A 24,147-nucleotide genomic window follows, 5' to 3' on the forward strand; every position below is an offset into this window, starting at 1 on the left:
TCTCTGATCTCAAAAGGAATAAAAACTAAAGAAAGTTCAAAATTGAAAAATAGAAAAGTCAAAGCCCCCAATTTAGTATCTGTTACCAGTCTGATATTACAACCGTTCAGATGTTTTCTGTATGTATGCAAAATTCTACCAATAGTAACACTACAAAAATGGAACTCCCCTTACATTATTCTGCATCTTAACATAAAGTATCCTATCTACTCGTAGGATACTTGAGTAGGACACTGAAATCCACCCCAGTCTTTTCAGGTGCTCCACAGCACCTTCTATATAGTAGCCCTACTTATTCAATTTTTCATTGAAAGAAAAGATCCAGGGTGATCACAGCTTTTTACATTTCAAAATAATGCTGTCAGGAATGTTCTTTCACCTGTCTTTTTGCATTTGTGTGATTCTTTTGTAGGCAAGTTCCTAGAAGTGGATTTACTGGATGAAGGCTTTACATTTTTATATATAAATGCCTCCAAAGTTGGCATACCATTTTACACAACCATGATATAGTATGTGAGATGCCAATCACTTTTTAAAACAGGGTAAAATCCTGATTAAATTAACCCTTTAACCATGTACGTGTGCCTTAAAAATACTCTAAGAGGAAAAATTTGAAGCAATTAAAAAACTGTTCCAAAACTAGAAGTCATTTAGAAAAATGTTTTTCAAACTTTGGGTTACATCACATTAGTGGTTGTGAACTCAGTTGAAGGGACTGTGAAAATCCTTTTACACAGAAATTTCAGTATGCACCATGTAAAATAAGAGTAAGTACTGTTTATGTGTGTGCTGGATTTTTACATAAATTATTTGTTACTGTACATCTTGGTCACAACAGTTTGAAAATAATTGATTTAGAATTAGCATAGCTATTTAGCATGTCTCTCTGGGAAGAGAGTTAATAACTTTAAAGGGAAGGGACAGGTAATTTGGGTTGAAGTGGAGGTGTCTTTCTGAGTCTGCTTGGTCCTCTGGTAACACATAGCAAGTTGGTTTGAGGCTTTTCAAAACTAAAATCAAACAGTGTTTTTGGACCAGTGTTCTAAATTTTTAAAAAATTATCTTAAAAAAAATCAAGGTAATGCTAAAATTTTAGCTTTCTTTGCTAACTCCTACTTAGAAAGAGGGTAAAGCTGTATCAAATGAATATTAAACAAAAAACTTGGAAATATTTTCACCAGGTTTAGTTTGACAGCATCTATTAACTATCTGCAACACATTAAGAGTTGATTTTTTATTACTTATATTTAGAGTATTTCTTGCTGTATCAAGGAATATCATGTTTCATTTTCACTTCAAAGTATACTGGCATTGTACTTCCCAAATCCATTTGAAAACTGGACTGTTAACACTGATGCTTTGATTGGCAAACATTTGACACACTTTATTTTAAATGAAAAAGCAGATGGAGGGGGAGTACAGTTGAGATTTCCTTTGCCAATAGATAACTTGTGTTATTAATACTGTCATTTATCTCTTTGCAAGAATTTTCAAGAAATGATTCCTGCTTTTGGAGTTGTCAGACTACTCATCATTGTTGTTATAAGTAAGTGTGTTTTGTGACTACTTCACATCTTCAAGTTTATGGGTTCAGCCTTCAGAAGGCCTTCTCGTATTTCCCAAGCACATCCTACATGGCCTGATGCAGGAAGATATGAGTGGAGTTTTCACAGACCCTTGTGGGTCGTTCTTAGAGGTGCCTGTTTCTGGGGTGTGGGGAGTTGAGAGAGTAGGGCTTGAGGTACTCCGTCCACTTCATCCACCATACCATCACTTATGTTATTATTTTTTTAATTTTTATTGGAGTACAGTTGATTTACATTGTGTTATGTTCTGCTGTCATTTCTTTTTTATTAAATTAAAAAATTAATCATTTAACTTTATTTATTTTGGCTGTGCTGGGTCTTTGTTGCCGCGTGTGCTTTTCTCTAGTTGGAGGGGGTGGGGGCTACTCTCTAGTCACAGCGCTTGGGCTTCTCATTGCAGTGGCTTTTCTTGTTGAGGAGCAGAAGCTCTAGGATGTGCGGGCTTCAGTAGCTGCGGTTCCAAGGCTCCAGCTGCTGCTGCTGCTGCTGCTAAGTCGCTTCAGTCGTGTCCAACTCTGTGCGACCCATAGACGGCAGCCCACCAGGCTCCCCCGTCCCCGGGATTCTCCAGGCAAGAACACTGGAGTGGGGTGCCATTTCTTTCTCCAATGCATGAAAGTGAAGTCACTCAGTCAGCATAGGCGTAACAGTGGTGGGGAATAGGCTTAGTTGCCCCATGGCATGTGGGATCTTCCCAGACTAGGGATCAAACCTGTGTCTCTTACATTGGCAGGTGGATTCTTTACCACTGAGCTAGCAGGGAAGCCCTATTTATTTTTGACTGTGTGGGCTCTTCATTGAGGTGCAAGGGCTTCTCTAGCTGCGGTATGTATGTGGGCTCGGCTGCCCTGTGGCATGCAGGATCTTCATCCTCCCACCAGGGATCCCACATCTGCATTGGGAGGCAGAGTCTCACCCACTGGACTACCAGAGAAGACCCTGTCACTTATTTTTTATACACTGGATTTTTCTCATTCATAGATTCTGTATACAATTTTGTTTGAAAGGGAAAACTTAAAAACCATTCACATTATCCATTTTCTTCTTCAATTTCTACATTTTCAGATTTAAAAAAAACTCATCTAGGATATAAGCTGCTAAGTCGCTTCAGTCGTGTCCAAGTCTGTGCGAACCCATAGACGGCAGCCCACCAGGCTCTGCCGTCCCTGGGATTCTCCAGGCAAGAGCGCTGGAGTGGGTTGCCATTGCCTTCTCCAATGCATGAAAGTGAAAAAAGAAAGTGAAGTCGCTCAGTCGTGTCCGACTCTTAGTGACCCCATGGATCACAGCCTACCAGGCTCCTCCATCCATGGAATTTTCCAGGCCAGAGGCTGAGGATTGATGATGAGAGCAGAGGTGGAGGAGGAGAAGGGTCAGGGAACTAGGAAGATGACTGACGTGGCTTTGGAAATCTCAAGAATGATAGCGGAGGATGACATGCTGAAGGAGCTTAGGAAGGCTCATTCTGGAGAAGAGGTGGAATTTCACCTGGGTCTGAAAGTCAGGATTTGGGATGATGGCAGGCCATACAGAGCAGAAGCAAACAAGAGCCAAGGCAGGGCTTATAACTTGTATATCCGAGCCTGCTCCTGCTGCAGATGTGTCTGCACAGAGGGTGTGGGGAGAAGGCTGACCTTGAGGCTCAGACTTGAAGACAAAGACAGAAGTGACATTTGATACAGGCTACTTTGGGCTGTCAGGGCTTCCCAGGTGGCGCTAGTGGTAAAGAACCCGCCTGCCAATGCAGGTGGCGTTAAGAGACGTGGGATCGATCCCTGGGTAGGGAAGATACCCCGGAGGAGGGCACCACCCACCCTAGTATTCTTGCCTGGAGAATCCCATAGACAGAGGAGCCTGGTGGGCTACGGTCCATGGGTTGCAGAGTCTGACATGACTGAAGAGACTTAGCACATGCGCACGCAATTTTGGCTGTCCACATAGTAGGAAAAAAAATGATCCTGCAAATTGGTATCAAGTATTCAAAAAAGAGACTAAGTTTAGTTTATGAATGGTGTATTTATAAAGCAGTATTTTACCCAGATAGAAGTGACTTGTTTGTAGTTTATACCATACCGTATATAATGTTTTCCTCCATAGACATCGAAAAATTTAAAAAGAGGGAAAGTAGTCAGCACAGGAAGGAGGACAGATGTCTGGGAGTTAGGAGGAGTCACTGTGTGGGCTGAGCTACCTGAGTTGTTAAGGTCATAACCAGAACAAAGGAACAAGCCTTAAGACAGAAAAATAGTCTTACACAAGTTACCTGGGTTTTCAGTTCATCTGTTTCTTTCAAATGACTTTCATAAAATAAGCCTCAAACTCTCAGTGGGGAAATAATTTTAATTCTCTAATACTCTTTAATGGTGGAGTAAGAACCCTTTGCTCATGCACAAAGTTATCTCCAAATACAGTTTATGTAACATGCTGTCATTCTTGAGGTAAGTAATACAGTCACTGAATGACAGGGTTTTATTATATCCTACAAACACAGGTCGGACAGCTAACAACAACCTTCCCCACATGCCATTTTTTCTAAAAGTTCTTTGGCCTGGTTGGGGCTTCCCTGGTGGCTCAGTTGTAAAGAACCTGCCTGCCAATGCAGGAGATGCAAGATGCGGGTTTGATCCCTGGGTTGGGAAGATCCCTTGGAGAAGGAAAGAGCAATCTGGTCCAGCATTCTTGCCTGGAAAATTCCATGGACTGAAGAGCCTGGCAAGTTACAGCACATGGGGTCCCAAAGAGTCAGACACAACTGAGTGTGCACACACACACGCCTACAACAAACTACAGATTAATGAAACACAAATACATTTTAAGCACGTTTCCTTGGGAAAATTTATATATATATTTTTAATGGTAAATATTATTCTTAATTGTGAAGGACAGTTGGCCTTAAGGACCTTCCTTCATTAAACACCAATTTTTAGACGTGTTTTCTAACAAAGCAACTGAGCTTCCCTGGAAAAAGTTCAGGACATCTCGATTTTCATCCTTCAGAAAACCCATATAAAGGGCAACTCCCTTAAAAATGAGTGTTAGGTTTTACTGAAGATAATGATTTGGTTTATTGGAATGAGGGCTTCTTTTCAGGTGGGAAGACAGGTCTCAGTTTAGAGGCTGCAGCAGTTTAGAAGTAAACTCCCCTTGGAAGCAGAAAGGGTCAGGCAGATACAAATCAGAAGGCAGGAGAGAAACTGACATGCCAAGAGGTACAGAGAGTTTTTGAAAGGAGGCCTCCTACTGTGAAAGACTAGACCAAAGTAACTGCTTCTAGTAAGTCTGCCCAGTGGTGGTTTTCTTATACTTTCCTAGCACTGCATCTGTTATTTACACTCCGTCGGGAAATGCAAATGACTTAAAATGCAGTTAACAGCCACATTTATCTAGCATTTGGTGTGACAGTCATTTACAACTTAATTAACATTGAGTACTTCCTCGACCTCCATTCCTACCCAGTGACTTCAGCGTCAATACTGTATTGAAAGGGAAGCTAGCCAGAACACATGGTCCTGATGCTATTTTCCCAAAGGCAAGGACTAGGTCTTTCGGTCTCCTGGGACACTCACTAAGTAGAGCATAGAGTATTGGGGGATGGGTGTGGAATGTGACAGTTGCAGGAGATGTTTCCAAGCGCACATGTAGGGCAGAGTTCTAACCCAAGAAGCCTGGAAGGTCCTTGAGCATCACCGCTATGACTTATTTAAGGAATGTCTGTTCTGGCTCTTACTGTTCCATTAGTGACTGTGGAATCACTTCCTTTCTCGGGCTGTCTTCTGTATTCCTGATGGTAATTATGAAAGGGTTAATGGGTAGGCAGGTCTCACTAAGGGGGCCAGAGGTCCCCAAGCTGCAGGAGACAAATGGCTAAAGGCAGTGGTGGACTTTTTTTTCCCCTACATTCCTTTGCTCCCACTTTAGCCAGGTAGGAGGCTCCTTTAATTCTGTTGCTGTGAGACAATCCGCTCTTCCTGGAAGTTACTTTTTCCCAACCTTGAGGGGCTGATTGCCCAACAAAACAATACATCTTACTCATGGGAATGTTTTTCTTAGGCTATGTTAATAAAACTATGTATCTTGCTTGGAGGTCTGTTTTCCTTTAGTATCTTGCCAGAGACATGGAGGTCCAGAGATGACTCCCGGTGTGTAGATGTGTCTGTTGTGGGAGAGAGCTGCACCTGGTGCAACTCTCTCAGCCTTGAGGTGTTTCTTTTATCTGTGATCAACAGCTTGCTAAAGAGTGTAAGATGCCTTGCAAAAAACTGCAAAGGGGCTACTCTCCTGCCCCCTTCTGATGTCTATGTGAGAAGCTTTCTCTGTCTCTCTTATACTTTAATAAAACTTGGCTACACAAAAGCTCCAAGTGGTCAGGCCTCATCTCTGGCTCCACATCAAAATCCTTTCCTCTGGAGGCCAAGAATCCCGGCATCGTTCATGGCTAATAGCCACAACCTTTCATCTTGGGATGTTCAAGACAAGGTGTAAGCTTTCATCTTTTAATCTGGGGTGACTAGGTGGGTGAGAGTGAAGCCCCCCACAGTCAGACGGCTTAAGGTTCAGATCCCATCAATGCCTCAGAGCTATGTGGCCTTGGGGGAGTACTTAGCCTTTGTGTCTTGTTTCTTTATGTATTAAACACAGGGTCTTTCCTCACTCGAGATGCTGCAACAGCAGTAATTAGTTTGCCTGCCTGCTTCTGTCTTCGCTTCTTTAGAGTATGTTTTCTGTATGGCAGCCAGAATCATCTTTTAAAAATGTGAGTCAGGGGGTTTCCCTGGTGGCTCAGTGGTAAAGAAACCACCTGCCAGTACAGGAGACACGGTTCAATCCCTGATCAGGAAGATCCCACATGCCATGCAGCAACTAAGCCTGTGCCACGACTGTCGCGCCCAGGGGACTGCAACTCCTGAAGCCCCTGAACCCTAGAGCCTGTGCTCAGCAAGAGAAGCTACTGCAATGAGAAGCCTGCGCACCGCAACTAGAGAGTAGCCCCCCCTGGCCGCTCATGCATCAGTGAAGACCCAGTACAGCCAATCAACAAATAAATAAAGATTATTAAAAACCCAAGCCAGACATGTCACTTCTGTGCTCAAAAGCTTTTGACTAAAAGTCGGAGTCCTTACGAGGGTCCATAAGGCTCTATGTGATCTGCATCTGCCCCGGTCTGATCTCCTCACCTACAACTTCATCCCCAGCTTGAGTTCAGAATCATCTGCAGGTCTTGGTAAAGCACAGACTGCTGAATTGTATCTGTAGAGTTTCTGCTTCAGTAAGTTTGGGGTGGGCCTGAGAGTTTTCATTTCTAGTAAGTTCCCAGTGAAGCTGGGAATCCCCAGTGGGAAAGGGAGCCGTCCTTTGAAAACCGCCGATGCCATCAGATCAACTGCTCTGGTATTCCTCAAGCACACCAGGCACTGTTGGTTCTGCCTTAGGGACTTTGTACTTCAGTCTGCCTAGAAGGCTCTTTCAAAGGTCAGCAAGGCTTGCTCCCTTATCTTCATCAAATTCTCCTTGAGATCCTTCCTGACTCTCCAGTTAAACATCACACCCTACTCCCAGCATTCTCAATTCTCCTTCTCTTTGGGTACTCTCTACAGCACTAAGCACCCTACTTATTCATTCGCCTTCCCCAGCTAGATTTTCAGTTCCATGAGGCAGTCTAATCTTTTCATGGCAGTATATCCGCCACCTAGAATAGTGGCTGGCACATGGGAGACCATTAATAAATACTTGTTGGATGGATGCATCTATGAAATGGGGTAATGACAGTACCAATTTCATGGCATTGTTGTGAGGATTAATGATACAAAGTTAGTACATGTAAAGTTCTTAGAACAGTACCTGGCACAGAGTAAGTCTCAATAAATGTTACCATTGCTAGAGGGGAACCAAAAATAACTGGTGTGCTGTTGTGGAGATCTTGGGGCTTCATCAGGCTGTTTTCCCTTCTAGTTGTGTCGGACATGGGATTTGCTCTCTACAGACGGTTCTTTGTTCCTGCAAATGGGTCTCCGGTGAGTTCAGTTTATTATTTTTTAAGTGAAAATTTGTTTACCTATGATATCATTAGCTAAAAAGGGTCACCAAATAGGGGCAGCAACAATTCTAAGATTTAAAGCCGTCAGATTTCCATTTGGAAGTTAAGAAAATTCCTGAGCAAACCAGCCTTTTGGGTTGTCCTTTTCACTTCTCTCATAGCCCAGATAACTGGCTCTAGTTCTCTGTACCTGCCAACGGGTAGCTATTCCAAAAAACAGGAGTGAAGGGACTTTACTGTCTATGGAGGATAAAATGCAGATTGGACACCAGCAATAATATGGGTCCAGATAAATTTATAATATAAAGAAAACTGACAAAGATTTCCAGTTTTATTGAAATTGGTTCCTGAATTTGGTCATTTCTGCTTGAGTATTTGTGCGTATGTTATTACCTGTGTTTTAATTCAGACATTCCATTTATGTGGGATAGATTATGCTCCTATAAAGAACCGTCACTAATCTCAACTCTTACTCTCTTGGCTGGCCTTGTACAGAACCATCCTAATGCAATGATGGCCTCGAAGAGAGACAGGATGGCTGTTGCATGTACTCAAGAGCCAGTGAAATGACATTTTTTTTAGCTTTGCATGATGGAATTTTCTTGTCTCTTTTGTCTCATTGCCTTGCTGTTCAGACTTTTAAGACTCTGCCTGGGATGGTATTTGTTCTCTAATAAGAGAGATGCAGCTGAAATATACAGTTAGCATTTTCTTCACTTATTTTCATTTTCCCCTTTTCTCCCAAGGTGTCTTTTGCAGCTCACATTGCGGGTGGATTTGCTGGAATGTCTATTGGTTATACCGTGTTCAGCTGCTTTGATCAGGCACTGCTGAAAGATCCAAGGTTTTGGACAGCGATTGCAGCTTATTTAGCTTTTGTTTTATTTGCTGTGTTTTTCAACATTTTCCTATCCCCAGCGAACTGACTTGCCCCTAACACAAACCAATGAATAAAAAGGGCCATCTGCGGGGAAAACAATCAAAACTGGAGAACTCTCTATGAAGAAACAGAGAAGTCCCAGGAAATGCTAACAATTTTACAAAGAGAACAAACACCCCTGAAGTTGTCGGTTTCAAAGACTGCTTACTGAAGGGGTTAGGGTTTAAGGAAGGAGCTCTTCCGAGGGAATGAGGGGGAAGAGGAAGAGAGAAAAGGGAAGGGAAGTGAGAACCAGAGACTGGCTCTTTTCTAGGCATGCTGTGTCAAGGGTATTCATTCTCAAAAAGAACTTGCTCTTAGGAGGATATGGTATAGAGATTGCTTGATAGAATCCACAAATAATGTACTCTGCTGACAATAAAAACTTTTCATATCTGTCAGACTACTGATTATCACCTTCCATTACTGTTTTGAATCAATAGGTCACTGTTTGGGGTGCTTTGTGTGCATTATTGTTCATCTTGTTGACAACCCAGAAAGGCAGCTATTACTCTGCATCTTAGAGAGGAGGCTATGAGAATTCTTAAGAAAAAAAAAAAATCAAGTAATCTGTCTAAGAGGGGGCAGGACTTAAAGGTCGCTAATGACTTGACAGGGCTTCCCAGATGGCTCAGTGAGTAAAGAATCCATCTGCAGTGCAGGCGACACAGGAGACGTGCATTTGATTACTGGGTCAGGAAGATCCCCTGGAGGAGGGCACGGCAACCCACTCCAGGATGGAGAATCCCATGGACACAGGATTGGCTACAGTCCATGAGGTCACAAAGAGTGGGACATGACTTAGTAACTAAACAAAAGACGTGCTATTGTGCTATTTGTCTATTTGTGCTATTTAACCATTCCTCTACTGAACATTTAAGCTGCTGCTGAGTTTGTACCAACAGTGCTATGTGATCATCCTAGTATGTTGGTGTGTCTTTGAGAATGATTGAATGAATGGGTATTTCAAGCATCCAGAAGCAGAAATGTTATGTTAATTTTGACAGATTTAAACTACCACTTATTTTTTTTTTTTGGCTGTGCTGCGCCACACAGCTTGCAGGATCTTAGATCCCCAACCAAAGATTGAACCACGAAGTTTTGAGTTCTAACCACTGGTGCCTGCTAAGTTGCTTTAATTGTATTCAACTCTTTGCAACCCTGTGGACTGGAGCCTGCCGGGGTCTTGTGTCCATAGGAGTCTCCAGGCAAGAATACTGAAGTGGGTTGCCACACCCTCCTCCAGGGGCTCTTCCCAACTCAGGGATGGAAACTGGGTCTCCTGCATCTCCTGCACTGCAGTCAGATTCTTTACTGCTGAGCCACCAGGGAAGCCCCCTAGCCACTGGATGCCAGGGAATTCCCTAAATTACCTTTTAAATAGTTGTATCCATTTATATTCTTACTGATATTATATGACAGTAACAGTTTCCTCATACATTTGCCAAAAGGTAGCTTTATAAATCTTGAAAAAATTTTCATTTTGATTAAAAGATATTTTATTTTAATTCATATGTAATACTAATGAAGCTTAGCATTTAAAGTTTAATATTTATAATTTATATATTACACATAATATATAATATGCAAGTATGAATATATATGTGTGTGTGTGTGTGTGTGTATATATATATATATATATATATCCTGATGAAAGGGTTGAATTTAAACTGAAAAGTAGCTATTAGATGGCAAAGAAGCCCAAGGAAGAAATATTTATCTGCCATCACCAACCCACCAGGTCAGTACTCTGGAGATCTTTAATGACCTAAAGTGCAAAGTAATTGTTAATAATAGAAAACTAGACAGAGGAATAGGATTCATCTAACTATGAAATCGGACATGACCCATTGATTATTAAGACCGATGACTAAGAAGTTATTATCTAGTTAGGTTATTTTGGTACTAGAAACATTGTTTACATTACCAAAAACAGTGATATCTTTCTGGGTCTCCAGGGGGCAAAGTTACCATTAAAAAGCACACATATGTCTGACGTTTTAAATTTGACATTTCTAAATAATAGACGAACCATTTATTCAGCTTAATTTTGTGCTCATAGTTTTAGTCTTCTAAACTGTGCTGTATTAATTAGAACTATTAGAAATATTCTTTCTGTGGGCTGCCCAATAAGGTAGCCACTAGGCACATGTAGCTGTTTACATTTAATTAAAATTAAATGAAATTAAAAACTGTGTCTCTGTTACACAAGCCTCGCTGCAAGTACTCAATAGCTATGTATTAATAGTGGCCATCTTATTGAACAGCGCAGACAGTCTATCCAACACTGCTGCAAAAAGTTCTATTGGATTAGAAAAACTTCCATTGGGTGGTGCTGTTTGAGAAGCCAGAATGAAGGCAGGGAGCTGGAGCTTAGCTGATGGCTGACTCACTGCACCGAACTAAACTCAATCTGCTCTACACCTGCAAAGGGACACACTGAGAAACGCGTTGAAGATGGCTGTGATATAACTTTTAAGCGTGATCTGCTTCAAATTTACCTAAGTCAAGAAAGGTCTGTGTTAATCTGTCTTAGCTAATTAAGAGTCATTTGAAATATTTTTTCTTTTTCTTTTGAATTTTATGGTACTGTATCTATGTATATTAGTATTCATGCTATTTTCTATGAAAACTTTAGGACCTAAGATTTGAAGCTACATAACAGTGCTTCCTCTTTCAGAAAATACTATGCACTTGTCCTTTTAGGAAAAAAAAAAACACTTTAATTTTCTTTGGTAATTTTAAAAGTAAAGTGCTCATGGTAAAAGAAATTAAACATATATATAATTATAAAAAATTAAGTCAATTATTATCATTCTACCCAGAGATAATCACAGTTAATATTTTGATGAATATTCTTCTAGGCTTTATTGTATGCATCTCTACATATATGTAAATTTACAATAATGGGGCTATATTATTTTGTTTTATAATCTGAATGTCAGTGAAACAATATATCCAATGTCTTTTTATATTAGTATATATTTATTATCTCTACTGGTTGCATAGTACCATACTGTGGATGTACTATTATTTATATGTACAATACAGCCTTTCTTGTATTGATAATTATTATAAACAACAATAAGAATAATATCTTTGCTTATATTTTAAAGTGCTTTGGACTGTGGGTCAAAGAGTATACTGCTATTAACATAATAAAGTCAAATACAAAATTTCTCTTTCTTAGGCATACAACTAAATTTTAGAAGGTTTTGAACTATATGAAGCAACTATTTTGAACTATATAAAGCTTTCAAAAACTAAAAACTATAGAACTTGTTATTTAAAAAATCAAAACTTTCACTATTTGACATACCTAATTTAAATAATTAAAATTATAAGAGAAAACAGGTGATTTCTTAATATCTCTTTCATGAAAACTTCAAGTGTGTTTAGAGAAGAAAAATAGCAGTTTAGTAAAACAGTTAAGAGGTGACTTTAGAACCACATTGATCTTTGAATACCAGTTCTAGCTGTGTGATCTTGGGTAATTTAAGGTGTGCCTCAGTTTCCTCATCTGTAAAATGGGGAAACAATATACTTAGCTCACAGGAGTTTTGTGATGAATATATCTTGTAGCTATAATATCCCAGTATGTTGTTTGATTGTGTAATATTTCCCTTTCTATGAGGAATACAGGACATGCATTTATATATTAAAATTGAAAATGAATGAAAACATTCCCCCATTTTTTCTTTCCTTTGGGATGTATTTCCTCTTAGATATCCCAGGGTTATCAACTCTAATATGGAACCTACTGGCTGATAATCCAAGCATCTAAATTATAACTTGCCCTACTGCTCACTCCACAAAGAAAGCTGTATGTCTTAAAAGGGTCAAATACTGTTGTAATGAAAATTTCTATACTACTACCAACATACCAATGATCCAAGCAATATCTAATAATATCCTCACAATAATTTTTCATAGCAAAGTATGGTAATAACTACATAAATATTCATAAATATTTTTACTGAAATGATTTCCGAAAATGCTCAAAAACTGCCGGAAAGAAACTAGAATTTAGACATTTAAATGTAGATTAAAAAACTGATCTAAATTCTTATAGCAAGAGCCAGATCTGTTTCCTTTGGTTTCATGAAATGCTGTACCTTACTGGATTATGAAATGAAACACATGCCTTTTCCTTTGTACATAAATGAGATTTTAAAATCATTGACATTGGTCACAGCTTCCATATAAAATAATCTTAATAAACAGGTTTGTAAGATCAAGTCAGTAGTCTCAGGAACCTCTCTAAGAGTTCTCAGTTTAAAATAACAAAGCAAAAAGCCAAGTAAGAGTCCTTTCTTCCAGGAACTCCTACAATTCTGTTCTTCATAGAGAATACATACACCCCTCTTCCAGGTATCTTTTTTCCCCCTACTGTGTTATAATGTCTAAATGTAAATGACTTTCTATTCTTGACATCTTAAACATATTTTTGGTAACACATTATTACAACTTTCTAGGGAAAAAAGACAGCAACCAGCATGCTGAAAGAGTGATGCTTTGTTCATATTTTGGCCACAGGTTTGCTTAAGAAATAGCACACGCTTCAGAAATGGAAGAATGTATCTGCCTCCTATTTGGTGGGGTTCAGAGATAAGATGACTGACTAAATAAACATGGGGGACTGGAATTTCCTTGGAGGCATTCTGGAGGAGGTTCATATCCACTCCACCATGATTGGAAAGATGTGGCTCACTATCCTGTTCATATTTCGAATGCTTGTTCTGGGTGTAGCAGCTGAAGATGTCTGGAATGATGAGCAGTCTGGCTTCATCTGTAATACAGAACAACCTGGCTGCAGAAATGTATGCTATGATCAGGCCTTCCCTATCTCCCTCATTAGATACTGGGTTTTGCAGGTGATATTTGTGTCTTCACCATCCCTGGTCTACATGGGCCATGCTTTGTACCGACTGAGAGTTCTGGAGAAGCAGAGGCAGATGAAGAAGGCGCAACTGAGAGGTGAACTGGAGGAGGTAGAGCTTGAAACGCCTGGGGATCGGAGGCGACTGGAGGAAGAACTGTGTCAGCTGGAGCAAAGGAAAGTAAATAAAGTTCCACTCCGAGGAACCTTACTTTGCACTTACGTGATACACATTTTCACTCGCTCTGTGGTTGAAGTTGGGTTCATGATTGGACAGTATCTTTTATACGGATTTCACCTAGAGCCTCTATTTAAATGCCACGGCCACCCATGTCCAAATACAATTGATTGTTTTGTCTCTAGACCCACAGAAAAGACGATATTCCTGTTATTCATGCAATCCATAGCGACTGTTTCACTTTTCTTAAATGTTTTAGAAATTTTCCATCTAGGTTTTAAAAAGATTAAAAGAGGGCTTTGGGGACAATATAAATTGACGGATGAACATAATGAATTTTGTACGTCAAAACAAAACCTTGCCAAATATCAAAACACATCTGCAAACTCACTGAAACGACTCTCTTCTGCACCTGATTATAGTCTGTTAGTGGACAAGGAAGCACACACAGCAGCGTATCCTAGTTTAAATCCCTCTGCATTTCAGACAGATCCTGATAACCATATTGGAAATGATGACAAAGGCATTTTGGATGAACAGGAAACTCTGCTTTCTGAGATGTGCACATTTAGTACGGCCTGTGGTCATCTTCAAAATATCAGCTCAAGTAATAAAGACACTCAAAAACTATCTGGAAAAGAAGTTAATGGTAACCAGTTGAAGGGAAAAAGAGAAATTTATGGCAAAGACAGCAAAAGAAATCATTACTTTAAAGGTCACTGTTCTAGTCCAGGTGACGCTATAGAGCTTAACAACCACATGGGACAGTCACCGCAAACAGCTTTCTCTCTGCCAGCTAACTGCACCTGGAAACCGAAGTGGCCTCGTGCTACCCGGGGCCCCTCTGCAGAAAATGAAACCCAGGCATTACCTCCTAAAGGTAACCTCAAGGGCCAGCTCAGGGAGAGCACAACCAGAACCCTTCCTCCTTCACAGGAAGACTTTCAACCGCTTGACGTTCCAGACACTCCTGATTCTTCAGGAGGGCTGTCCTCTGAATCCAAGTTGGTCAGAACCTGCGGTAACCCTACTGCTTGTACTCCAAATCATTTAGTGTCACTGACAAACAACCTCATTGGAAGGCGGGCTCCCACAGACCTTCAGATCTGAACATCCGTTGGCGTTTAGACATTCTACATATTACATTATCACAGAAGTAGTCTAGAGATGGTGGAGCACAGAAAAAATAGATAGGGCAGCTCTAAAGACCAGCTGTTTAGAAAAACGACTACAAACCCGTTTTAAAAAGGGAAAATGGCTCTAGTTCTGAACTGGGAAGGATTAGTTTCAAGTTTAAAGACACAGAGTTAGCAAATCAGGATTACTTTTTTGTGGGTTCCCTTCAGAAAAACACTGATTCTGGGAAAATCTATGGCAGAAATGAAGCTAAACGGAACCAGGTTTTTCCCTGAAGGGAAAAACAGCCTTCCTTGATTGTTCTTGATCTATGTAATTCCCTCTTTTAGTTATTGATCTTATTTCTGGACATTGATTGAACTTTGTTTGCGCTTGGTTCTTCGTTTCCTTATGGACTGCAACCCGATGTGTCCTGGATATAATCATCATGTTGCTTCTAGTAAATAAAATCCTAAAAAGATGTCGCTTTCTTTTACCAGTTTATAGCATTGTGATTCAGTGCCAGGGTCCGAGTCTTGGCTCTACTACACTGGCCATCTAACCATTACAGTTTACTAACGGTGTCTACCTTACAGGGATGGTGTGAGGATTAAAATAAGAAACAGGTGTTTAACGCGCTGCCAGGCATACAGTAAGCGCTCAAAAGTGCTAGCTATTATTATTACATTACTGCTCACCCTCTGGAGACCCACATCAAGTCGGCCACAAAATAAGGAGACTCCAAACGTCAGAGCCGGAGCCCAAACAGACGATTCTAAGCAGTCTTCCAGCCACTGGAAATCCAAGGGCTGCCTTCGACGGTCGCGCGCCCTCTTTCAAGACGAGATTCCACAAACCAGTAGGCGCCGGCTGCCGCGGCTTCTGAGGCCCTAGCTGAGGCGGGTCCGCCCACTCTCGGCGTCTGGAGTGAGGCCTCCCGCGCCAGAGCTCCGCAGGCCCCGCCCCCTGGCGGCACGCCCGTCTTTGGCCCCACCTGGACACTCGCCCCGAGTTACCAAAACCTAGCCTCCTACTAAGCAACCAAATCTTGGCAAGGACCGGAAGAGGAAGGAGAGGCGAGGCTTCGCTAACCAGAGGGGCGGGTGCACGCAGCCTCCCTCGGCTCATCTCGCTATGGGGCATTCAGAGCGTCCTGGTCGCCATGAAAACAGGCCACACCCCGGCGATCCCGGCCCGGGGATCCCAAGTGCGCAGGCGCCCGTGCCCTTCCGCGCATGAGCAGTGCTGCTCCGAGCCCGCCAGCCACGGTCTCCGGCGCCAGCTACGCCGCTGCCGCTGTCACTATGGCCCATTACAAAGTGAGGGGGGCGCGGCGTGGCTTGGGGCGTGCGGGCGGTAGCCAGCCGCTGGTCGGCTCGGGTGGGAGTGGGGGCGTGCGCGTAGGTTTGGGGGCCTTGAGGTAGTGAGGCGGAGGCGGCGTTGCCGGACTCCCAGCGCCTTCTTTCTGCTCTGGCCCCCGGGCTTCGGCCACTGACCCGCCGTGTCTCCTCAGGCCGCCGACTCGAAGCGCGAGCAGTTCCGGAGGTACTTGGAGAAGTCGGGGGTGCTGGACACGCTGACCAAGGGTGAGCATGGGCCAAGAGAGGGTTCCTCATGCCGTCGTCGTGTTGCTCGGCGCTGTGCCGCGAACGGGCCGTGGTGTGGGGCAGGAGGGGAACAGGAGGGACCCACCTCGGGTCCAGCGAGGTGGGCCTCGGGGGTCAGCGGGGACCGGCGCACGCCTGGCTGCCGGACGCTACCCGGGTCGGGTAGCCTCGCCCTCCCCGTGGTGAGTAAAACTCTTGCAGCTGTTGCAAAGTCCCTCCGACTTCCGTTGCTCTGCCTCTAGCCGCCGCAGTGAGCATGTTGCTAGAGACCTTGGGAGAGCCCAACTCCTCTCTCCTGACAAATTTTTCCGAGCCCTCCAAATCCTTTAGAAACATTTCCCCTCGAACAAAGGACAAATGGGAAAACGACCAGATTTGAAAGCAGTTTACAAAGTAGCTTAAGTGAACCTAATCTCTGAAATAGCTCTTTGGATGTGGCTTTTCAACTGAACCCCATTTTGTAGTCTATATCAATTCCTACTTTGTGCAGATTTCATAAAGTAGAATTACAGTTTAAATAACGTGAGGACACATCAAAATGGTTATGTTGTTTTCACTTTTTAAAATGGAAGTCGTTACACTGTATTTCTTAATCTGGAGTTCAAGATCTAAGTAGATGAGTAACGTGATTGACACTGGAAGGTTCCAAGAGCTAGTGTGGGTACTGCTTATTTCGTCAGCTAGGCAGTAAGGCGAATGCTGTTACCTATCACTCAGCTCACTGGCTGGGCCTTTCAAGGGTGTGGAACAGAAGAGCTGGCAGGGATGATGATTTGGGTCCATATGAGAAGTGTAGTTATGTATCTGGAAATACTTTGGTACCTGCTCTTTGTCCAGAAGCAAAAGTTTGAAAACTCTGGAAGGACAACAACTCTGGGTCTTAGCAGAAAGCAGGGCTTTTAATTCTCAAGCCTGGGTTGGTCATTTTGAATTGCTACCTACCTTAGGTTCAATTTCCTATCTCTTTGCAAATTTCAGTAAACATTAAGTTAGTGTGAAAGCACTGTGCTGTCAGCCTGTAAAGTATCACACCATTGGAATTTCATGGACCTCCCGCTCCCCTCAAAAAACTCGGCAAGCACATTTCTTTCATTTATTTAACCATTTTATTCAGGTGTCTGTTAAGGCACTGAGGATACAACAGTGGGGGGTGGGGGGGAAGGCCCCTGCTCTAAATGAACATATCCTAGTTGGGGAAGACAGATAATAAATACATAGTGTCAACCAGTGGTAAGAGTTGTGAAAAGAACATTGCTGATAGAGTGATGGGTGTGGCATTTTACCTAGGGTGGTAGGGGAAGGCCTCTTAAGAAAGTAACCTTTGAACAAAGACCTGAAAGAAGTGTGCTGTTGAGTTTCAGGAAGTGTAAGGAAGCCAGAGTGGCTGGATGCAGTGAATGAAAGATACATTGGTAAAGGGCACAGAAGTGACCATTGTGGGAGGTAAATGAAGATATGAAGCCTTGTGGCCATACTTGGATTTTCCTTCATGAGAAACAAAACCCTTGGAGGCTTCTTTTCCCTGGCTGACATCTACTGGTATTCCCCCTCAACCTTCCTGGGTTTCCAGTTTCCTAAGTAGGAAACCCTTGGAGGCTTCTTTTCCCTGGCTGACATCTACTGGTATTCCCCCTCAACCTTCCTGGGTTTCCAGTTTCCTAAGTAACACCAGACAACAGAGTAACTACTGATACGATGATCTATTTAACATTTGATTTTGTGTACTTCACACAGATTTAACATAATTTTTATCCAGCTCATTTCCAAGAGGATTTGAAACTGCTTCTAACATTAAAACACTATAAGGATGGCTAAACATAAGTTATTTGGAAGAAAAGCCATTTCAGTTATTTTGAGCACTATATCAACCTCTAAAAATCCTGGCTGCTAAGACAAAAAGGGAAACACTGGGTATAGAGTTCTTGTCTGTTTAAAAGGAAGTATATTTCATCTATAGAAAAACACAGGAAACTTGACACTTACATTATGTTCTGTAATTATCAACCTTAACCTTGTAAGTACCACTGACAGAAATTTAGAAGCTAAAAGAAAGGGTAGGAGAAAAAGAGGAAGAATGGGTAAGAGTATGTCTTATAAAATTAGAATTTGGTAGGGATCAGTGGGAATTAATGGAAGAAGAAACATGGTTGAGTATATAGTTTGAAGAAAAAGGTAGTAAGTAGAGGAATAAAGTGTCTTGTAACACTGAAAGAGGGAAGGCGAGGAGAGGGTAGTGGTGACATAAATATGCCAATTTCTCAAAAAATAGTGCTGTAAATATGTTTAAAAGTATATGAGAACTTAATGTAAGTTGTTTGTAGTAGTTGGCCATTTGACTTCTTTATTCATGCTGTCTAAATTATTTTTATAATTAGTTTATATAATTATTAAAACTAAAATAGAAAAAAGAGCAAAGCATGTTAAGTTGGTTTACAAGAGTTCTTAACTTGGGGCCTAGATATGCATGTTTTTTGTATGTAGTTACAGCTTTTGGTCTTTGATCAGATTTTTCAGAATTTTGTACACAAAAGCTTAACCACTGATTTAGAGAGATTTTTATCTGAGAAGGATCCTAGAAGGAATGTGTTCAATATAAGATGGAAAAGATAGTGCTGACATGAATTACTGGATATGAAACCACTAATGTATGTATTTTAATTTGAGCACATTGATTACTGGTAGTTTTTGGTTGGTGGTTATTTAGCATATAGTGTGTGAAACTTCTTTCTTGAATATTTTGGATTCAAAGCTTCTTTTTTCCAACAATTAACCACAGCCTTATTGAGTCTGTAAAAATTTTTCTCATGTATCTACCTTGTTTTCATCTCTCTATTACTCTAGTACAGGTCACTTCTCTTTTGTTTTTTGGTGGTGGTGGGGGATGCCACGTGGCATGCAGGATTTTAGTTCTCTGACCAAGGATTGGGCCCATGCCCCCTGTAGTGAAAGCTTGGAGTCCTAACCACTGGACAGCCCGGGAATTCCCAGGTCACTCTCTTTTTAAACTAGCATGTGGTTGTTTAGTTGCTGAGTTGTGTCTGAGACCCCTGCGACCCCATGAACTGTAGCCCGCCAGGCTCCTCTGTCCATGGGATTTTCCAGGCAAGAATGCTGCTGCTGCTGCTAAGTCACTACTGGTTGCCATTTCCTTTTCTAGGGGATCTTCCCCACCCAGGTATTAAACCCCGTCTCCATTAACAGGCAGATTCTTTACCACTGAGCCATAATTGCTCTTCCTGCAATTTAAATCCTTGTCCCACTTGTTAGCCTACTTGACTCCACACAGGAGTCAAGAGTGATCCCATCACTCTCCTGCTTAAAACTGTTTTAATTATATGCCATTTTGTTATTAGGATCAAGGCCCGACTGAACTTGCAGGATCCTCCAATCTCCTCCCTAACCACCTTTTCAGCTTCCTTTCAGTTCACAACTCCATCTAGCCACACTTGAATTTTCAGTTCCTGAATACATTGTTCTTTTGCCCTTGCCTTCCCTTTTTGTCTGAAACCTTCATTGCCAAGGTCTTAGGTCTTATTTCCCTTCCCTGGTGCCCTGGGCTGAGTTAGGTGTTCTTCCAGTGTGCTCCCATCACCCATTACCCTTATTGATGCTTGATACTCTTTTGCCCTAGACTGTAAATACATTGAGAACAGGGACCTTGTCTGTCTTGTTCACCATGGTATGTCCTAGCAATGTGTTTGGTGTATAATAGATGCTTAATATTTACTGAGGTATGGCATATAATTTTGGCCATTTTAAGACTTTAAATTTTTTTTTTTTTTTTTGCTTTTTGATTTGCAGTATTGGTAGCCTTATATGAAGAACCAGAGAAACCTAATAGTGCTTTGGAGTATCCTTTTCATTTTTCAAGTCAGAAAAAGGCCTTTATTCTGTTGAAAAAGTTACTTTGAGTATTTGGATTTTGATTTCTGGGTAAATATATTGGTGGTAGGGTTGGGGTGACTCTCATCAGAGTTATTTCAATAGAGGGCTATTTCATTAGTTTTAATGAGCTCAAGTAAATCCTTAACTTTGATATTAGTTTTTTAAAGCATCACTTAGGAGCTGCTACCCCAGAAAATCCAGAAATAGAGCTGCTTCGCCTAGAATTGGCAGAAATGAAAGAGAAATATGAAGCTATTGTAGAAGAAAATAAAAAACTGAAAACAAAGGTAAAATTTTTGAAAGTATTCATGTTAAAAATAATTTCACCTTTAATGATTGTATGATCAGAACCTCACTAAAATGGACAGTAGAGGAGGGAGGAGGGTGAATATCAATCTCAGCTCAGTTAACTGCAAGGAGAAGCTGATACCCTGTCTAGAAAACCACAAGCAAATTGTAAACAGGATGAGCAAAGTGTGGTCAAGAAGAGGTTCTTGGGAACCTTCATCAACAAAAAGATGAAAATACCGGTTTGTAAGTAAATGGAAATTTCTGGGAGTCTTAGGCAGTTAAGTAGGTCATTACGGGGCCACTGCTTTGCGAATGGCCCCCCTTAAGACTGTGCAGTGCACGATCTGTATCGTTACGTGGTGGCCCTGAAATGTGTTAACTGTAAACTTGTTTGCAGTTAACCTCTGTACATTTGTTTGCACTTAATTTTGTCTAGTGCTGAAGTTTTTTTGTTTAAACTCCTATGAGAATTTTCATAAACTTTTGTCAACTAAGCCTTTTGAGGTTTTATCTCATTCTGAATCACATAATGCATTTCACATGACTCTAGGCATTTCTCATAATGTGTTTTTATCTTCTCAACGACTCTGTGAGACCATTTTATAGGTGAGGAAACTAAAGCACAGTTAAGTCTAGCTTCTCAAATCTGACAGCTAATTGGAACAACTCATATCTTAGTGTTCTTGCAGTAAACCACAGTTCGGCATAAGAGAGCATTCAGTATCTTAAATTATCTAAGATTCCAGTGTATAAATGCTAGATAACTTTTTTGACCCCTTTTAAAGTCAAAGACATTAGCTGCTTTTTCATTAACTGGCTAGATTAATATATGTCACATGATTTTTTTTTTTATACTTTCTAGAAGAAAGTTTTCAGTAAACTTATGGTGGAGAGGAAGAAAGTACCTTTACTATATAAGCCACAGCATCTTTGGGAAGATACGGATTATTGCATAGATGCTTGTGCAGTGCAGTCATGAATGGGAATTAAATTTTAGTTTCCCAGTAATTTTTAAGGTTTATACAAAAAAAACTTTCACTAGGTTTGATTGTATTAAATATTTAAAAAAATCACTGGTTTAAAAAGGCTAGGATTTTATAAACTGATCCAGTCATTGAACAAAGTAGTTGACTTGTTTTGTTACTGTTTTTTTTTAACCCAATTTAGAATAAAATTCACCTAAACGCCTCTGTCTTTGCCCCCATAGCTTGCTCAGTATGAACCACCTCAGGAGGAGAAACGTGCTGAATAGGATTCTTCTCAGTTGAAAAGACACTGAAAACAATGGTTTTGTATGACTCGAATAGTTTGTACAGTATATAATCTTTTCTGAACAGATGCTATAGCACTCTTTTAAATATGTTAAATTCACCTATCACACGTTAACTGTTATAAACACATATACTTAGAATCACCAATAAAAACTCAGTATAACTTTCTTTGGGTCTTAAAGCAGGAGAATCAAAAGTGAATCCTGGAAAGAAAAAAAAAAAATCTATAAACACAGCCATCAAATTCATTACCTTAAAAGACATTCTATCAGTCTGACTAGGAATGATGATACTGGTTGTATTTTAGCCAAGGAAGTTTATTAGTACAGAGCTATTCCTTGGTTTAGCTCAGGATTATGAGCACAGGTACAGTCATTCTTTAAAATGAAGATGACACTTGTTTTATATTCTCTGTAGGCAGCTGGAGAGATCTGTGTGATTGATACACGATGCTGTTTCATGGGGGGGTCTCATGAATCTTCTGCTCTTGTTTATATTAGCTGGAACGAATGACTCTTTGCCACCACTTTGCCTTAGATAACTGTGTGTGCCAGTGTGAACTCTGACACCACCTTTCCTTCTATGCAATCATGCCCTATCTGATAATGTTGCCTTGCTTTACTGTGCTTCCCTGGGTCCCAGTTGCACATTGACCTTTCTGTGTTGTTTTTCAATTTCCTGTAATAGCAGTTACCCTGATTGTAATTTATATAAACTTAAAGAGGATCACACTGTTCCCCTGCCTTACTTAGTTGCTTAGCGGGACACAGAACAGAGGCAATATAAAATTCTGGGTTCACGCACAAGCCTGGATGACAAGGGGAATGAGCCATATATTGTGGAAAATTATAGTTCGTGGGTATAATTATACAGTGCTTTTTTCCCTCAAAGTATTTTTCTAGCTTTGAATTCATTTTATCTTCATTATCCCTGTGAAGTAGGTAGGCAAGTGTGAGGGGAGGTGGGGTGCTGAATCTGTAGGCCAAAGACTGATGTGAATACCAGTTATTCACCAATTGTAGAACCTGGGGCACATTAGATAATTGCTCCAAGATTCACTTTCCTCACCTGTTAAATGAAAATATCTGTGCTGCCTACCTCACAGGGTTGTTGTGAGGGTCAAATGGAATGTATGTGAAAGATTTGTAAATGGTAAAGCACTATATTCTTGTTTGTTAGTCCTTTTTCCTTTCTTGGAAGACCTACAGTCAGATGTTTTTGTGTTACTCTTCACTTATTTTCCTTATTGATTGACTAGCATTATTAAGTAGCAGCCCTATTTCATGTTTTTTTGTTCCCAGTGTTACACAAATGTCCTTATTTTTTGGTCAAAACACACAGAGAAAACAATACAATGAAAGCTGGTTTTTAACTAGCAGAAGCCTCAGCACCTGCTAGAAGCTGTGACCAAGCCAATTATAAGGGCATCTTAATCAGTCACATTGGTAGGAATGTGGCAGTGGTCTGTCTCTTCCAGTCCCAGGTTGGTTTTTGTAGGGGAATCAGATATGGCAGTGGCCCCCGACTCCAGTACTCTTGCCTGGAAAATCCCAGGGACGGGGGAGCCTGGTGGGCTGCCGTCTCGGGGGTTGCACAGAGTCGGACACGACTGAGGCGAGTTAGCAGCAGGAGCAGATGCAGCAGGAGCAGATACGGCTGGAAGAACATTTACTTGAATTGGTTTATCTTTTACCAGTTTGAGTGCCTCCTACAGGGACAGCAGTGGGCTAAGTATTATAAAGATGAATGACTTGAAGTTAACTATAAGACATGTATATAATCACAATGTGGGATAGGATGTGCTAAGAACGGTAAATGATAATAAAACATGGCCTCATGGGGGGTTTTAGAAGAGAAGGAGACATGGCTTCTTTAAGCAGTTGGTGTGATAGTCCCTTTGTGGACAGGCAAGTAGAAATTTTTTCTGGCAGCTAGCACTTATTTTTTTCCCTAATAAGACTGGTATTAATATTTATGTAAATCAGGTGATTGTCTCCTGTACCATCCTTTTGAAAAATGGCAACCTGTGAGTTGGATAATCAGACTTTTGGGGGGAAATGACATGCTTACACTGCTGTATCAGTCAGTGCTATGTAAGAATTCAGGGTGAGCCTGGCCTCTGCAGGTCCTCTTGCAACGTTTCTATCAAGGATCTGGATGAAGACGGTATACATGATGCTCAATGGAGTAAAAAAAGGATCCGATCTGTTCAGTTCCTGCTGTTGCAGCTGCCTTATCTGTAAAATGTAGATTTCATATCTTGCCTATCTCACAAGGTGTTATAAGGATTAAATTAAATATAATGGATGTAAAAAGTACCTTGCAAATTGTAAAGGACTACATATGGGTCAGATGGTAGTAATGCTAATTCTCTATTTGCC

General features: G+C 41.0%; 3 protein-coding genes across 3 annotated transcripts in view; all 3 read left to right on the top strand.

The window, feature by feature from the left end:
• The window catches only part of RHBDL2 (rhomboid like 2), a 51,028-nt gene extending 42,482 nt beyond the window's left edge, over positions 1–8,546 (top strand). The window contains exons 7-9 of the mRNA XM_052637898.1: positions 1,486–1,546; positions 7,536–7,597; positions 8,367–8,546. Of these exons, the coding sequence (XP_052493858.1) occupies positions 1,486–1,546; positions 7,536–7,597; positions 8,367–8,546 (303 nt within the window). The remainder of the gene's footprint in view (positions 1–1,485; positions 1,547–7,535; positions 7,598–8,366) is intronic.
• A 4,624-nt stretch (positions 8,547–13,170) lies between these two features.
• GJA9 (gap junction protein alpha 9) lies at positions 13,171–14,706 on the top strand. Its single transcript, XM_052637863.1, has one exon. It carries the CDS (start codon positions 13,171–13,173, stop codon positions 14,704–14,706), a length of 1,536 nt encoding a protein of 511 aa, XP_052493823.1.
• Positions 14,707–15,947: 1,241 nt separating this feature from the next.
• MYCBP (MYC binding protein) lies at positions 15,948–23,100 on the top strand. Its single transcript, XM_052637374.1, has 5 exons — positions 15,948–16,031; positions 16,226–16,298; positions 20,121–20,169; positions 20,362–20,491; positions 21,703–23,100. The coding sequence occupies exons 1-5, from the start codon at positions 15,948–15,950 to the stop codon at positions 21,745–21,747; spliced, it is 381 nt and encodes a 126-aa protein (XP_052493334.1). The 3' UTR covers positions 21,748–23,100.
• Positions 23,101–24,147: the final 1,047 nt, after the last annotated feature.

This window comes from Budorcas taxicolor, chromosome 3 (genome assembly GCF_023091745.1).
Source record: "Budorcas taxicolor isolate Tak-1 chromosome 3, Takin1.1, whole genome shotgun sequence".
In the NCBI taxonomy this organism is placed as follows: Eukaryota; Metazoa; Chordata; class Mammalia; order Artiodactyla; family Bovidae; genus Budorcas; species Budorcas taxicolor.